Source organism: Lottia gigantea, assembly GCF_000327385.1.
Source record: "Lottia gigantea unplaced genomic scaffold LOTGIsca_10, whole genome shotgun sequence".
NCBI classification, from domain to species: Eukaryota; Metazoa; Mollusca; class Gastropoda; family Lottiidae; genus Lottia; species Lottia gigantea.
The window spans coordinates 3,596,658-3,615,762 of NW_008706747.1; the positions used below are offsets into that span (position 1 = coordinate 3,596,658).

The 19,105-nt window shown below is 35.5% G+C and overlaps 1 protein-coding gene across 1 annotated transcript in view; it reads left to right on the forward strand.

The window, feature by feature from the left end:
• The window catches only part of LOTGIDRAFT_109332 (hypothetical protein), a gene marked incomplete at both ends in the record, with an annotated part of 20,937 nt that extends 3,949 nt beyond the window's left edge, over positions 1 to 16,988 (forward strand). Inside the window, 8 exons of the mRNA XM_009046228.1 lie at positions 537 to 628; positions 10,600 to 10,753; positions 11,845 to 11,995; positions 12,947 to 13,007; positions 13,349 to 13,415; positions 15,621 to 15,703; positions 16,497 to 16,632; positions 16,806 to 16,988. Coding sequence (XP_009044476.1) covers positions 537 to 628; positions 10,600 to 10,753; positions 11,845 to 11,995; positions 12,947 to 13,007; positions 13,349 to 13,415; positions 15,621 to 15,703; positions 16,497 to 16,632; positions 16,806 to 16,988 — 927 coding nt within the window. The remainder of the gene's footprint in view (positions 1 to 536; positions 629 to 10,599; positions 10,754 to 11,844; positions 11,996 to 12,946; positions 13,008 to 13,348; positions 13,416 to 15,620; positions 15,704 to 16,496; positions 16,633 to 16,805) is intronic.
• Between the last annotated feature and the right edge of the window lie 2,117 nt (positions 16,989 to 19,105).

Consider the following 19,105-nt stretch of genomic DNA (forward strand, 5'->3'; position numbering starts at 1 on the left):
GGAATTTTGGGGAAGTTTTTTCCCTTTCCCTTAAAGTCCAGGGGGAAAGGGTACCCCCCCCCCCCCCCCCCCCACCTCCCTTTTCCTCTACTACTCTAAGCTCTACTTCATAAGTGAACATTAATCTATATATTGAAAGTTAACCTCCAACTCTAAAATTAGCTGTCCTGATGAGGATTGTGTATCTGAAACTTGTCAGTGGCATGAAATGAACTCTAGTCAATTAGCTAACATTCAGTCCTATATTAGAAAGTTAACTTCCATTTCTAAAACTATCTGTCCTGATGAGGATTGTGTATCTGAAACATGTCAGCAGTATGAGATGAACTCTAGTTAATTAGCTAACATTAAGTCCTATATAAGAGAGTTAACTCCATTTCTAAAATTAGCTTCTGCATCCCTTATGAGAGTCCACATTTCTAATAATGTTTATTCGATATTCAGATTTGTCAAATGTTGTATTTGGTACAGTCAAACTTGTACCAACGGCCACCCGTATCTGTATATTTACCATACCATATTTTGATATATTTCAGAGTCTTATAGAGTCGATTTACCTTAGTTTAGGATGTAACATCGCCAGTATTCTGTTGTTACTACCAGCTATAGCCATCTTTCTCGTCTACAGGTAAGATTACCTTACATTTCTGGCAGGCTGTGGCCCACAGGGCTTGTACTATTGATGCCACTGCGATAAGGTTTGCGAACTAAGCAATTCACATACATACTATTGTGTAAATCAAAGGTGAAATGGCTATTCGAAAATATATCCGACAGTATCCCCTTGTTTCTAACAAGAGGCTCTTTGGTGCTTTTGCTGCCGAGCTTGTGTGTTACACAACTCGCACTAATTATACTACCGTTTCACAGCCCCGCCTATGATTCATTATAACTAAAACAAAAATTACGCCTGGATTATCCCCCCTGATTCTCAATAATACTAATTTAATCACTATTACGCCAACCAATTATCTAACGTCTGAAAATAGAACCCATGATGTCGAATTAACTCTCACGCTACCTTGCTCTCTATTATTCCATTATGTAAGGCAAATATCAATTATATAGAATTAACTGAATTAAATAGCTGGAACACCTGATGCCACTGATTGGGTGTGGTAACGGGACATCCATTTCAGAGAGTCCACATAGGTAATTGTGTATTTGGTATTTAGATTTGTCAACTTGGCATCCTAATGGATAGTTGTGAAAAGAGGTCACGCTATTGTTGGTATACATTAATACAATACCAGCCTTGCTAAGAGGAATATATTAAGCTTATTAACTCAATTGCAGTAAATATATCCTTTAATTATAATCTGGTAGATGACGTCATAGATTTCTATCAGAGTAAACTACAAACCGTCCCCATTTAACTCCCAAATCGCTTATCAATTGAATAACAGTAAAATATATATATTCTATCATTCTTACATGGACAAATGACGTCATAAATTCCAAGCGCATTAAAAAACTGAACTACAACCAGTCTCCATTCAACTCCCTAATCGCTTATCAATTGAATAACAGTAAAATATATATATTCTATTATTCTTACACAGGCAAAATACGTCATAAATTCCAAGCGCATTAAAAGACTGAACTACAACCAGTCTCCATTCAACTCCCTAATCGCTTATCAATTGAATAACAGTAAAATATATATATTCTATTATTCTTACACAGGCAAAATACGTCATAAATTCCCAGCGCATTAATAAAATGAACTACAACCCTTTCCTATTGAACTCCCTAAGAATAGATAGAAAAAAATATATACTTTTATTCTTACACAGGCAAAATACGTCATAAATTCCAAGCACATTAATAGACTACAACTACAACCAGTCCCCATTAAACTCCCAAATCAATTATCAAATATCTATTATTTTTTTACATGGACAAATTACGTCACAATTTCCCACGACATTAAAAGACTGAACTACAGCCAGTCCCCATTGAACTCCCAAACCTCTTATTAACTGAATAGTCGTAAAATATATATATGCTATTATTCTATCACGTCTGTTTGCCGATACATTAATACTTTAACCATTATTCTTATTCTATTATCATCAATATCATCAGGTAGACTGGAAATTAATTTTTTTTCTCTAGACAATATAACATAATTGATTAAAGATACGCTACCTCTTAAGGATGGTTTTCCTTACTGTTTAGTGTCATATTAAGCAAACTATTTGATTAATTGGTGTTCCTAATGAATTATCATGTATTCTTAATCATATCATTATGTTCTTATTGCATATGATTAAGAGTTTTAACCAATCATCAATGTCCATGTATGTACAGTCTGGATAAACAAAAAAAAAAGACGTTTTGACCTTTCTTGATCGGTCACTGCTCAGGGGGGTAGTTAAAGGTTGTTACCCATCTTCAGAAACAAGTAATGCAATAATTGTGACTTAACCTTTTCTCCCAATGTTCAACAAAACATAAGTTTTTGTTACAAGAGGGAGTGCAGGCTATCTTAAAATCAGTGGATAAATCCCTTCGCCAGTGTTCAACAATTTATAGGCTTTTATTGTATTAAAATGAAAGAAAGATTGAGAAAATTGGATTTATGACTTGCACTTATTTAATACGAGCTCATTCATCATAGAATCCCGACACATGGCATATTACCAGAAACATCATTTCTAAAGGCATACTGTAATCTAATAATGACAGATGTAAGAAAAGACATTAGAATTTTTAAACATATTGATTGACGAGCTGAAGAACATATTAAGGAGTCATTTATTACACTACATTATGTATATTCATATCGCTCAGAATCTTCCATCATTTTAAAGGTAGGCTGTTGTCTAAATTTCGGCTCTATCACTTCTAGTTTGCCAACGTACGTATTATTCGTTACACTCTATAACAAAGAATCTTTCAGAATATTCCACATTGTAAAGGTATAAGGCCGTCAAATTGTTCGCTTTACTAGCTGATAAATCTTTAGGTGCCCATTTTATTTATAAACCGTTCGGTTCATTTCAAATTCAAAAAAGCAAAACCGGTTTGTCCGACGACTATTAAAGTTAAATTAGTTAGATTACACACGTTCTCCTCCCAAATATAGATTTTAAGAAATACAGTAATCTGATTGGATAACAAACCTAAATTCAAAATCGATTTAAGTGATTGACCAATCAGATGACTGGAACACTAACATCATTTCAAGTTAAGTTTTAAAGCATAACCTTTCACGAAATAACAGTTGACCAATAATTTTAGAGTTAGCTCCAATCATCTGTTAATCACATTTTAGACGACTGTATCCCTTCAGCAATTTCCTACACGATTCATTATTTAGACAGATTAGATAATGTAATTTGTCTACACCATTGTTGACCTGTACATGACAAATATAAAACATTCCATAGAATGAAAGACAATTATATTTTTAAGTGCAACCACTAATGTTTAACAGACATTTTGCAATTTAATAAATCATCTGGAATATAATAACCAATGCTTTCACAGCACTTTGCATTTACACAATGTCAAGCTATTACGGACTGCGTCATCTTCACAATGTCAAGATATTACGAACTACGTCTTTTTCACAATGTCAAGCTATTACAAACAACGTCTTTTTCACAATGTTAAGCTATCCCGCACAAACTGCGTCATCTTCACATTGTCAAGCTATTACGGTCTGCGTCTTTTTCTCATTGTCAAGCTATCACGACCTATCAGATTCACAATGTCGAGTTATTACGAACTGTGTCTTCTTCACAATGCCAAGTTATTACTAACAACGTCTTGTTCACAATGTCAAGTTATCACAACCTATGTCAGATTCACAATGTCAAGCCACCAGAGGCTGCTTCTAATACCTTGACTACAATGGCCACATTTCTTGTATCATAGAAGTTTGTTAATGCCGGGATTACAGCAGGAAATTCTGAAGATGAGCAATCTACATAACGAAACGCTTACAAAGCATTTGGCCACTTCCAAATCCCCTGGACTAAAGACTATAAAATCTGTTCATAGTTCTTCATGCAAAAATGGATTAATGATACACAGGCCGAACATGGAAGACATAATAAATAAAAAACATAAAATTTGAAGCTCCATTTATGTTTTCAAGAGACTTTTAAGGTTCTCTATCAACTGGACAAACAGTTGAAAATTATAAAAAACACGATCAGATATCTATTCTTGGAAACACGATGTTTTCAACCAATTGGTGTTAGAAGTTAATGATACTTAACGTCGATCAGACGAGTAACAAAAACATATGATATCCGTTCTCTGTTAAGCGGAGTGATTTCAATGCATTCTATAAATCGAATTCATCTTGACTATGATTAGAAAATCCGTTACTTGTAATGCATTAATGATACATAGACCGAATAACAAAAACAAGTTACTTTCAATGATTCCTCAATTTCTTAACCTCTAGTTTATCATGAACAGTTGTTGAACTGTACATTAACAACACGTAAGAACGAAACGTACTTAATTTCTCTTGTTAATCCAAATCCTTTGGACTGAATGCTCTAAAATCTGTTGATGGTTTGATGTTAAAAAAAGTGTGTTTGGAAAATACATTAACGACATTAAACCCATTTCTAATTACTGAAATGGCATCTTCCCACTTTCCTATCCTCTGGAGAATGAGTCCTTAAAACCAACGATGGTTTGCAGTTCAGGATTGTTAAGCGGTTATAATGGAGCACCTTCACTATCCGTTCGACAAATCATACCTTAGTTTCAGAAACAGGAATTTTTTTAGCTAATATAATCAGTAATAGTGTTCACAACTCATCGTCGAAATTTGAGACTTCAAATCCATGTGTATCTATAATTATTCACGTTTGAAAGTTAAAAACTCGACTCGATTTTAGTGAGACTACCGGTATGCCATATATAGAAAACACATATATAGAAATAGACAGTGAAATTTCTAGTTTGAGGTATATTTGAAGGGGTTATGCTATTTTCGTGCGTTTTAGTACTTCTTAAGACTATTAAAGCACATTCAAGACCCAAATCAATTCCCTGAAATTGCCGACTGTTCCACTTTAATAAGTATTGTATGATGTTCCTGAAATTCCATTTTTGAAGTAGCGATCGGAAAGGTTGCTAATAGTATCGAAGGGTCTTTAATATTGAAGTCATAATAACGCATAATTTTAATGGAATTACAAGAACCACAGACGTCTGACTTAAAATTGGAATGGTGCTATCTATGTCCCCAATACACTTACAAAGTTAAAAACATCTCCAAAACCCCCTTAAAAATAGTGACACAGAAAAAACCATATCTATTTAATTAAACCGGATGAACTAAACAGCTAATATGTTGATGATATAAACCACGTAAATATCAGGTGAACGATCGATTTCACAAAAAAATACAAACTTATCTTCATGAAAATCATACAAAGTGTCCATTAAACTGAATGAGAACCCATTAAAACTCTTCAGAAATGTTTCGTGCGACCAGATGGTAATATCTCACATACAAAAACTCAAAATGTTTTACACAAGACTATCCAAGCTCTTTAAAAATCGTTACCCGCACTCGAGAAAATTGAAGGAAATATTTTGAAAAACATTAAAAAGTGTCTAAAATCATTCGAAACCTATGTAGTTAATGTTCTTTAACCTTATTTGGAGATTAGAACTGATGTCGTTACTTTGATTGGTCACGACGAAATAGTGGCTGTTCAAAGCGTGGCCCAGTGAGGTGGCGCTTACATGATACCTCCACAAATATTTGTACGTGGGTAGACCAAATTTCTTACCAAAATAATTATTAATAAACTGGTGATCCATTCATTCTGAACACAGAAAACTACAATTGTTCCATTGGACACGATATTATTTCCTTTGAGAACAATTCTCGTGCTTGTAAACTGTACAGCAATTAAGTACTCGACCTCTTGACCTATATAAACCCGAGCTGACCTAAATGTTATCAGTACTATGAAATCAGTCAATCATTGTTTTAGTTGGTAGTTTTATAGTGTGATGTGTGATTATTATTCCAGTTAATTTTAACCATGTGTTATCAGCCTGGGTCGTAAAAATCTTATCTGTTCCACTTTAACTCTTTTGCTCTGTCGTTAAACAATTGATAGCAGTCGATCTGAATCTAGAGAAAGGCAACTTTCCTTTATATAAGCCTCCACTAGTGCTGCTGAAAGTCGGCCCTGTAAACAGCAGTCGATAACAGTACTTCTAACAGAGATAGCAGTCGATCTGAATCTAGAGAAAGGCAACTTTCCTTTATATAAACCTCCACTAGTGCTGCTGAAAGTCGGCCCGATAAACAGCAGTCGATAACAGTACTTTTAACAGAGATAGCAGTCGATCTGAATCTAGAGAAAGGCAACTTTCCTTTATATAAGCCTCCACTAGTGCTGCTGAAAGTCGGCCCGATAAACAGCAGTCGATAACAGTACTTCTAACAGAGATAGCAGTCGATCTGAATCTAGAGAAAGGCAACTTTACTTTATATAAGCCTCCACTAGTGCTGCTGAAAGTCGGCCCTGTAAACAGCAGTCGATAACAGTACTTCTAACAGAGATAGCAGTCGATCTGAATCTGAAGAAAGGCAGGTTTCCTGTGTATCAAAGTCCATGTGCCAGTGCTGCTGAAAGTCGGACTAATGACAGTACTTCTAACAGAGATAGCAGTCGATCTGAATCTGAAGAAAGGCAGGTTTCCTTTATACTAAACATCCCGACCAATGCTTTCGAATGTCGACATAGTGTCGACTCTCAAACCCGGTTTGGTTTGGAAAAAGGTCAATTTAATGTCATCATAATGAGCTTGGCACTTTTGCTGAAGGTCGGAACATGTTGGATGTGAAATCTAGATAACTGTAGTTTTCTTTTATACTAAAGGCCAAAACCTGTTCTTTCGGAAGCCGGAACTGTGTCGACTTTCAATCACTATCATTAAAAAAAGCTTATAGTACCTGTTATACAGTATCTCAATATATATATCGACGATGAAAGACTATTAATGAACCCCTGCAACACCCCTTTTACGTCAAGCAATAAAAGTCGATCTGAAAGCAGAAGAAATTAAACTATAGTTGTTATATTACTGTTAATAGTAACAGATGCTTATCAACAAAGTTCAAAGCAGCACCTGCGATTACGAAATCTGTTTTCCCACGTTACTGTGTACCGTGAACAATTGAAAAAGATGGAAGGCTTATATTCGGATATATGTTTGCTTTGATAAATGTACCAGTGGCAATAACCTTTATAAATCAAAACGATGGTATAATAGATAGATCAAGAGTTATACAGTTGTAAAGAAGTTAAAAATAAAGGCGGCTCTCAAGAGATTATGCTGATCCGAAAACGGATACTAGATCTAACAACGAAAACTGTTAATTGAGAAAGACATCAAGTAAATGAGAATCAGAAAACGCCAGGAATCAAGACATCATACTATACAACCTTATAAATATCGAAAAGAGATAAACTTCTTGATCAATGTAAGGAAAAAAATCAAATTATATTAAAAAGGAAATTTTAAAAAAGTAGTTTTCATAGCTAAATCTCATCAAGATCGACCTAACCAGGCACTCGCTTGAGTTACTGTCTCCTCCGTAATTTAATCTATTTTTCGGCTCTGCTCCGTCTTGATCTGACGACAGGACAGGTACCAGACAAAAGTGACATAAATCACCATTTAGGCCGATTCTTCCAGTCTGTTAACTAGAGTTAATTATAGATAAAAAAAAAATCTATTATGGCAAATGAGACCGATGGGATTCGACCTTAAAATCGACATTTAGCCGACCTTTTGGCTAGAACGACTGACCAGCGTGCCATGACCATAGCGTTATGGAGGCAAGTGAGACACAAATTGTGCAGGAATGCCAGGTGTGGCGCCAGGTAGGGTATGCTTCCTCTTCTAGACACCTGATACCACTTTTCATTAGTCACTTATGATTGATATACTTCCTCGTGGAAAGTTCATTAGCAGGAATGCCAGGTGTGGCGCCCAGTAGGGTATGCTTATTCTTCTAGACACATGATACAACTTCTTTTTATGAAATACTTACTCCGCCATGTTGGAATCCCTCTTAGTACACGCGCGCCACCTAGTAAGTAAAAAATCCGTGGTGGGCCCCATTATGATTGATATACTTCCTCATTAGCCGCTATGACGGGTGTGGCGCTAGGCAGGGTTACTTATTCTTCTAGACACCCGATACCACTTTTCATTATGACATACGTCCTCATTTATAATAGATATACTTCCTCATAAGAACAGTTCATAAGCTGCTGCCAATGTATTGTCAATTTGAAAAACCCCAAATAAACATTTGTTTTATGAACTCTCTTAGACAACCCTATATAACAAACACCAACTAAACATTATCAGCCAAGTGAACTCTCTGAAAATGATGTCTGATTGAAAAACCTGCATACCAAAAATAAATTATTAACTATGTGAACGTTCTGAAATGGCTTCCGGTAAACAAACTTAAATAAACAAGTTATCAACTTAAACAAAAATTAAAGATTACCGATGTGAACTCTCTGAAAACGATGTCAGATTGACAAACCTACATACCATATACCAAGTCAAGATTATCATCTATGTGAACCGCTTGAAAAACGCAAATACCCAAAAAGGTCATCGTCCACGTGAATTCTCTGAAAACGATGTCGGATTAAAATCCGATATATACCAAATATCAACTAAACATTATCAGCCAAGTGAAGTCTCTAAAAACCATGTCGGATTGAAAAACCTACATACTAAGTATAGATTACCACAATGTGAACTCTCTGAAATGGCTTCCGGTAGACAAACTTAAATAAACAAGTTATTAAGTACATAGTCTTCAAAAAGGAAGCAAGGTTGACAAAGCCTGTCGTATTAATCTATTCCAATTTAGCTTCGTGTAAACAGAAAGAATATCTTCAGACATTAACCATTATGGTCCGTTGATCCTTTTAAGTCCTTTTTCTTCATCCGTTATCAGATATGGAATAAATCTAAATGGCACTAGCTGATATATCTTCACTATGTTAAGGTATTACGAAATGCGTCTAATACCTTGACATTAGTACGCACTTTTCCATCATGTATCACTGACGTTTGTTATTTCATCTCCACAATGTCACGCTCTATTACAAACTGCCTCCAATACCTTGACATCATGAAACATTTTTCTTGTATCACGTAATGCAGCGTTTTGATTGGCTAGTACAATAAAGAATACTGCCAATCAGAGCCTTTGAGAGATAGTAGTATGTAAACATTGTGACTTATAATTTACAAACTTGAGGTCGGCAAAAGAAAACTATAGACTGTGATTGGCTGTATTCGCTTGTACAATCCAATCAAATATCAGCATTAACCAACTTCAGTCAGACAAGAAAAGTGTCTGATGATGTCAATGTATGAGACGCAGTTCGCAAATATATTGACATTGTGAAGATGTAGCTAGAATGGCTAACACATAAAGATTAGAAGTACCGTATTTTTGGTAATAAATCATCTCAGATGAGTGATTAGTGAATTTATTACGGTAATTACTGCACGTTTCAGATTCTAATCTACGCATTTTTATTTAGCTGTAAAATAATCTCCATTTTGAATAATGTCCGAGGTTAACATACCCATCTTGTCATCAATGAAAAAAGTTCATAAATTTCCATTTCGATCTTTAAATATAAAAAAAGGAAATTTCTTATAATAAACTTTCCTACAAAGTCCATAAACTCCCTCGTAAAAGTGATCACAAAATATCGTGGAAAATATGAAAATAATAAAATGTATCATTTTCAAATCTGTTTCTTACGATTTCAATTAAATTTTCCTACACAACTGTAAATTACAAACATTATTGCTTTAAATTTGGTTGTAAAATTTGACCATTTTGTTCGAGTGTCATTAAATACAAGATTGACAGTTTGATTATGAAGTTTTTAATTTAAAGAGTTATATTTGATTCAGCAAAAAATATTCGCAAAATATTTTAAAAATAAGTTTAGAATTCGTATAATACGGTTGTATTCAATTTCTTCAAAATATATTTTTGACAAGTAGTTTTCAAGTTGTTTGATGTTTATACCTTAATCGTCTTAAGAGAAGTTTAGGTCCACAATTGTGCTAAAACGTATCCAAACTGTCCATAAATGAGATAAAATGTACCCAAAAGTTCAAAAACAGTGCCAAAACGTACCCATATGGTCCACAATTGAGACAAAAACCCAGAAGTTGCAGAATTGTGCCAAAACGTAACCGAAATGTCCACAATGGTACCAATATGTATCAAAAAAGGTCCACAATAGTTCAAAACGTATCAGAAAAGGTTCACAATGGTTCAATACGTACCAAGAAGCCCACAATGATTCCCAAACAATTCGTAGTATATCGAAACTTTACCCATAACGTATTGAGACTGAATTGGATTCTAAGTAATATCTATAGTAAAATTAAAATCACGTCTGATCTGACGGTTAGGTGTGCATATAGATACATCTTATAACTAAATTTACCCCATAGAGTATTCAAATTAATTTTGACAATGAGTCGCAATGTGGTTTCTTAATCGCTCGTTCTCTTTTGTTTGTAGAATAATTTCTTTTTCAGGCCGTTACGAAAACAACACCGGATACGTCTACATATTTCCTTCTTCCTGTCCTTTATACTGAGTGACGTCACGGCAATATTGTGGGATGTAGTTGTGACGTATGATAGATTAACCAATGAAAATGTGTCACAGAGCGTTCTTTATCAAAACGGGGTAAGTTTTCGAGAACTTTAGTGAGGATAATCGGTAACATTGTACAACTGTATCCTTTTTTCGCAATGCGATTGAGTTTATGTGGTCTCCGGCTTGCCCTCTTAGATATTCCAAAAACACGCTCTAGGAGAATTGAAAAGAGGAGGGTGGGAGGGGATGTGCTAAATTGTAAAACCATGTATTTAAACTATGGAGTATTAGCAAAGGTAAGAGAAGTCATTGAACAGACTTTTAAATGTCAACATTGTTCTCATATGTCAGCCTGATTTGAAATGAAATAGACTGTAAATACACGATCAAATTATCTATAAATAAATTATTCACCATTTCCATCTGACAACTGTCAGCAAAAATTGACAACCGTTTCGTTTTCGATGTCAGGCAAAACAAAATGAGTTTAAAAACGAAAACCTGTCATCAATTTCTGAAGACAATTTGTTTATATCGAGAAATATCCACTTATTTTATGTTTTAAATGAAACCATTCAAATGCTGAATGAGTTATATGAACGTGGGCGAATCGGAATAGCCTTTCTCCTAAAACAATCAGTTAAACTTCGTGGTCATAGTAAAAAATAGAAAAAATAAATAATGGACAAAACTGACAACAGATTAAAAAAAATAAATGTAATTTTATATCCCACTAAATTGGCTAATGAAGACGAGCAAGTGGATGGAAGATCACAGATCAGAATTTTTGTTTGTGGCCAATAGAAACCAGTTGTGAAAGGCGTACATAAATAAATACGCCGACGTAGGAAGAGTTTTCAATATGATGGCCAATGTAGCACAATCCCACTTCCGGTCCTGCAATTCCAGTTTATTTAATTCAAGCTATGTCAAGCTAATTACTTCATTTTCAGAATATAAACACAAACATCCCGTCCGTGTGCAATTTAACAAAATTGTACAGTGGAAGTTTAGACTTTTGTTGCCATTCTGGAAGTGCCTATACGATACGTTTTGGTTAAATTGTAAGAGAACTGGGTGTTAGATTGCAATTCTGAAAGGTATTACAGATAGCTGAAATTGAGCTCTTACAAGGCAAATGATTACTCGACTATATTCTTTTAAAAACATTCTATTTTCAGGCTGGATGTAAAGCTCTATCATTCTTTAGAATCTATTGTAAATCGACGAATTATGTCTGGATGTTTTGTGAAGGGTTCTATCTCCACAGACTGATTAGTAATGCTTTCAAACCACCCAAATCACTGTATCCACTGTACCTTACAGGCTGGGGTAAGGCAATTTCTATTGTAGGGTGGGGGTGAAGGGGCAGGAGAAAATCATTATAATTGTTATAACTTTCAGGAAGGGGTAAGGAAATATAACCTTGTATGGTAGGACATCCATTCGAGAACCCACGAGCCCAAATCACTGTTCCTTGTGGTGTGAAGTGAGAAAATTTTCCTTTTCACACAATAAATACCATCATAAATACCATCATAAATACCATCATAGAAACATCATAAATACCATCATAAATACCATCATAAATACCATCATAAATACCATCATAAATACCATCATAAGTAACATCATAAATACCATCATAAATACCAAATACCATCATAGAAACCATCATAAATACCATCATAGAAACATCATAAATACCATCATAAATACCACCATAAATACCATCATAAATACCATCATAGAAACATCATAAATACCATCATAAATACCATCATAAATACCATCATGAATACCATCATAGAAACATCATAAATACCATCATAAATACCATCATAAATACCATCATAAATACCATCATAAATACCATCATAAATACCATCATAAATACCATCATAAATACCATCATAGAAACCATCATAAATACCATCATAAGTAACATCATAAATACCATCATAAATACCATCATAAATACCATCATAAATACCATCATAAATACCATCATAAATACCATCATAAGTAACATCATAAATACCATCATAAATACCAAATACCATCATAGAAACCATCATAAATACCGTCATAAATACCATCATAAATACCATGTGTTGAGGATCGGTGGCAAGTGGATCATCATTCAGTCATTTACATAATTATACCACTCTGAAATGGCTCTCTATAAATCAGACCTGTGTCAGTATAACTGAATTGTTAATGTCTGAAGAGGTGTCAATAAAATGCCAATGGATGAATACTGATTAGAAGTGTTTGTTTCAGGTCTGCCTATGATATATTCTGTTATATACGCTGCCCTGAGAGCCTCATTAGCCAATGAAAGGTTGGTATTTGATAATCCTTTCCAGTTATAATCAATGTAATGCCAGTTTGTAATTTCTATAACAAAGATAGAAATAACATTTTTTTTACAAGGATAATAACTGAAGCTAGTCGTGGTGCGGGTCCCCATGACAACCATATGTTCGACGTAAACAAGCAAATGACGTCTTGAAAAGATCCCGACGCTCTGACTGACCCCTCTCAAAATTGCAGTATTCGAAATTAAAGCGATACAGTTTTGTCCGATGCTAATCAAAACCAAATTGAATATGTTCTGATATTGTAAGAAAAGTAATAGTAATTTATTAATTACCCTTTGACCAACCATTTTTTTATTTTTAGCTGTTGGGCGAAGAGTTTTGGACAGTACGAATGGATTATTTATGCTCCAAATCTGCTGTGCCTTGTCGTAAGTATATCTCACTCAATTCAGATCTGTAAACATCCCTCTTACACTATTTTGTGATCTGACAACACTCCCCTTTAAACCGCGAACAGATGAACCTTGGCCCTATGACGTCATTATGCTGAGCATTGACTACCGATGGATCTAAAGAGGTAATGGACGTCAACATTTAAGTGATACATAACAGAAATATTGTTAAGCAAATATCAAAACGACTGTGTCTCTTTAAGCGACCGAAGATTTAAAGGGAAACAGTCGGCATTTTCGGGGATTGATTTGGATCTACATTGTGCTTAAATAGTCTTGAAGTACTAGAACGCACGAACATCGCATAATCCCTTCAAATATACCCCACACTAGAAATTTCACTGTCTATTCCTATATATGTGTTTTCTATATATGGCATAGTCTCACTAAAATCGAGTCGAATTTTTAACTTTCAAACGTGAATAATTCTGGATACATATAGATTTGAAGGCTCAAATTTCGACGATGAGCTGTTAACACTATTACTGATTATGTAAGCTGAACTAAGAACTTCCTTTTTCTGAAACTAAGGTATGATTGGTCGAACGGATAGTGAAGGTGCTCCTTTAATGGCATCTGTTTTGAATTCAGATTGTTTCGGCCTTTTTTCATTAAGTTATCATTGGGAATGATCATGATCTGGTAAAGCTGATTATTACTTGACTACATCCCTTTAAGAGAAGATCTCAATTCCATTATCTTATCATAACCCTTGATACATAAAAAATACCAGTGGCTAATACAATCTAATTCACAGTCAATACAAAAGACGGGAAAGGCCCAAGGGAGGCACTGAATAGACACCACTAAAACTAATAGCTTTTTCTACTCCCTTGCCTTTTAATGAGCGAGTCTATACACAAATATCCCATCATTACTAAAACAATATGGTCGTCTACTTACTTCCGGTTGATTAACCGTGACATATTACTGGAATATTGTCCAATCAGATAGAAGATATTGAGCGAGATTGACCAATGAAATGAGGTTTATGGATAGAAAATGTAAATAAGTGGTGATTAGGTCGAAGTAATTTTGTTTGTGTGAAATCGGCCATGATGAACTGAATGGTTTATTAGGACGGTGACTATTCATCTTGGCTTACTTTCGTGGAAATTGGCCAATTTCGAGTTAAAGCGCCAAGCGGGGCATAAAGGTGGTGATTTTGCGTCGTTTTGGCAGAGACAAGAAATGTCTACCCATCTTCACTATGGCAGGCTATTACGAACTTCGTCTTATACCTTGACTGCATTAGTCACCTTTCTTGTATCATGGAATGCAGCGATTAGATTGTATTGTTCGCTAGCAAATACAGCCAATCAGAGCCCTAAACAGACTTATTGCTTACAGACTCTCTGTCGAGGACTCTGATTGGCTGCATCCGCCTACGTACCGTAAAATGGCTGCGAACGCCATTGATACAGTCAAGGTATGAGACGAAGGTCGTAATAGATTGACATTGTGAAACTAACTTCTACCTTGTTAAAATTCTTTACAAAAATCTTCAATTTATTTAGCGTGTTTTTCTCTCACCAAGGGATGTTTCAACAGTCTAGGCTGTGATGTATCTATATTTCAAAAGATGTATTAGTCTCGATAGCTTTATTCAAACTTTTCTTTTATTGTTGTCGTGTCGTGGGTTATGAACCTCCTCCGCGACTGGGCTCCTTATCAATTTTACTTCCCGGTTAGACGAAAAGGATTACTTTTTAACACTTTTAAACATCACGGAATTTAAATATTAGTATTCTCGCTGTTGGCTGTTTCTCGTGGGCACCTGAATGGCAGTGGCACTGGTTTAAAATTTTGGTGTAGGGTCAAACGCCGTTCCAGCCAAAGTTCTGGAGGGGTGGGTGGCATGGATCCTCCCTCCCCATATAAACACTATTGCTTAATGGCACAAACAGAAACATATAAGCAGTCTGTAGGACATACAATATCAATCCCTCAAGGGCTCAAAAGATCAGATGGTAAAGTTTATGACGTCATAAGTTGTTAATCATTCCTACCGATTGAGCTACACCCCTCTTCCAGCAACGACAATTGATATAATCTACGTCAAGTATTTACCGGATGTAACGATCTAAATGACGTCAGGTGCTAAACACCCTTGCCGTTTGAGCTTCACCCCTCTCCAGTAACGAAACTGAATATAATTGGATGATGTTATCTGTTTTTCAGGTGAACCTGTTTTTTCTATGCAATATATTAAGAGTTTTGGTGACGCAGTTACAGACGCATCCTAATGAGCCTAGCCATTTCAGGTGAGCATTCCTTCATTCCTTCATTCATCCATAATCATTCATTCATTCATTTTTTCGATTTTCAAAATGTTAACCCAGAAATTTGAATTTCGATCGAAAAAAATTGTAAAATTGTAACAAGTTTTGGGTTCTATTACATTAAAATTACGCCCGTACACCTACGCATAGAGCATGAGATTTTCATCCGCACGACTAAATCCTTTTAAGTATGTCTACCCACACCGACTTGTAGACCTGACAAGCGGAAAGCAGGTTAATAATGGGATAAATACCAAGCAGAAGTTAATAAGTTCATATTCATATCTAATATTGATCAGACATTGGCTTTACAGGCTTGACATGATTTGTCAATCAAAGTAGTCCACCGTGGAATATATCAACCGCATTCAGGACAAACAATCGTTTTTACCAATAACTGCCAGTATATAGTACTGCAATCTGTAAACCACAAGTTATTAGCTATGTGGACTCTCTGAAAGATGTTTCATCCACATTTTCAGCATGTGATCATGTGAGGTGCTCTCTCAATTCAAAATAAATTCTTCTCCTACACCAGTTGACCACACCCTTGGCACCCTAGCCCCACACGTCCAGGGGGTGAAAACACCCCAGGTTGGGATCCGGGGCACTACAGTAAAGGAGCTAAAATCAAATTGTAACTAATTTGAAACTCAGACAAGCTCTGAAAGCAACGTTTTCGATTTGGACTCAAAAGCTTAAAGCTGATCTCAAGGATGGTCCATAGATTAAATAGAAATATTAAATTATAATGGATTGTTCCTTGTATTTTCAGACGCGCACTTAAAGCAACCTTTGTACTAATACCGTTATTTGGAATCCAGCTGTTCGTGACCTTATATCGAGTTCCCGCCGGAAGTGAAGCAGCGGGGGCTTATGAAAAATTCACTACATTCGTCATCAATTCACAGGTATTATTATAACTTAAATTTTAAAACAAGAACGGATGCACTTGTATATAGGTCCATAAGATAATATTGAACAGGTGACAGGGTCTGACCTTTCGGAATGCAGTGGATTCAAGATTAGGTTTCAGGCATCTTCACAAGGTCAAGTTATTACGAACTTCGTTAATTTTTTTCAGGGTTTTTTCGTGGCCCTGATATTTTGTTTCTGTAATGGCGAGGTAAGGATTAAAGAAGCGTTTCTTTTTCGATGTCGTTTTTTAAGTTTTTATTTCTGTTGTAACAAACCAATTCAGATTTCATTATTTCTAACGTGTTTCACTTTAGCAGGTAAATCTCGTATTAGAGACCATGATAAATAAAACAACAGCCAATTAATTCATTTCAATCCAATTTTTTTCATCAAATCGATCTGAATTAGGTTAATGGTTAAAATGCATGTTACAAACCCTTATTTCCCCTATAACAGTTTTTCTTTTTTCAGTAGGATTTTTTTCTTGTTTTTTATTTTAAAATAGATCATTGAAATTAATTACCTAGTTCATTCGTAACTGTAATTTTTCTCAAAGTCGAATTCGGATTCTTTTTTTTTTTTTGCGTCAATTTTTGACCGACGTTTTTTCGATCGTTTTTAGGTCATGAGAACGCTCAGAAACGAAAACAAGCACGTGGAGTTCATGGCTGTTAGACAGTAGGTGTTTTGGTGATTTCCTGTTTTATTGTGTTTTCTTAGTTTTCTTGTCAATTTTTAGTTTTGGTGTTTTTTGTTTGTGACGTGTGTGACCCTTACTAGTGGTGCATGCCCCTCAGAAGGCTATTTTTGTGGGTATTGGGCTACGGCTGGTGTTAATCTCACCAATAACAATTAACCCCCACCCGCCCCACACACACCCTTTTAAAATTAATTGGATTCCAAAAGCCTCGACAGTTAAGCTTGGGCTGCGTGACTTCATGCCTTACCCCCCTAAATGACACTTTCCTCCCACAAGCCTTGTCATCGCCTCGTGTCATCTAATTCAGTCCATGTCACTTCCGCCCCTTCTATGGAACAAAGCTCCACTATCAAGGCAGGGCATGCTTACTTTAGCGAAACGCCTCTTAATTCGGCAGCTCTTTCGAATAATTCACGTGGCTTATAATATTCCTGTTGTATTTAGACTTTTCAGCTCGGCATCCTTCGTGAAGAGTCTAAATAGCTAATAATGTTCATTAGTTATAAGGTTTTTCATCATGGCAGCCCTTGCAATATGCATCAGGTCTCTTTCAAAGAGTTCACATAGCTAATATCGTTCAATATCCATTGATTGTTTCTATACTCCAGGTCTCAACACACGTGAAAAGAACGTGCATGAGATGGCGATTACTAAGGCCAGGTTTAAACTTGCCGAAAATTCACACCACAGCTACGAGTTGTAATATGAGTCAACATCGCGACGAGTCACGGGAATTCAAAAATGGGAGCTTATTGATGGATGACTCGCGTGACTCCGGACTCTCACTGAGACGTGACTCTCAAAAAATTGAAATGTACGAGAAAAAATATGGTGGGTACACTCCTTTAAGTGATGACAATCATACTACGGTGGCCCAGATATGACAAGAAAATTGCGTGAAAATTCCAGGCCTCGTGAAAGTTTATGGACTAACTGATACTTGTGGAGATCTGTAATTGTGTAAATTTTGGACAAATGAAATATTTTTTTTTATGGATTGTGTGTTTGTTGAGATAAAATGGAACAACACCCCTTGATGTATAAATACACTTGCGCTCAGTGTGCGAAACGTTGCGTAGCGTTTTATTGTGTTTCTGAACGAATCAAATCAAAGGAATAAATACGAGAAAGAAAACTGAAGCATTTTTTGTGTATGTGAACGCTTGACGTAAGGATCTAGAAGTAGTTGAACAATTTGAAGTGAACGTGAACGCTTGACGCAAGGATCAATAAGATGTTTAACAATTTGAAATGAACCTGGACGATTAACACAAGGATCTAGAAAAAGGTGTTTTACAATTTTATTTTCCTATCTAAAGCTCCCCTTTTTACTTGAAGTGCGCTTTGTCTTTAAACCCAACACACAAAACTTATTCAGATTCGATCAAATAAATTTGGAGGAATTTTACTGCGGTTATCCAAAGAATTTGTCATCGACATTCCACCACATACATGGATGTTCAAAGTAACAAATAACTGTTCGCGGTACGGTGGCAGGTTTCTGTGGTCAGAATGGCTTCGAGTGGATTTGGATCTAACAACAGATTTTTCATTGTTTTTGCCTTTTTTACAATTCTATCTATTGAACAAGTGTGATTTTGTGACAGAAAGTGTACAAATATATAAAGTTATTCCGAAGCCTTTTGTGTGTGTTTACCAGTGTGTATTTTTTCGTGATTTTGTGTTTACGATGATTCTTATCAAACACGATGATAAAAAATCGTGATATCGCAATGTCAGTCCTTGTTGTTTCAAAATCAAAATGT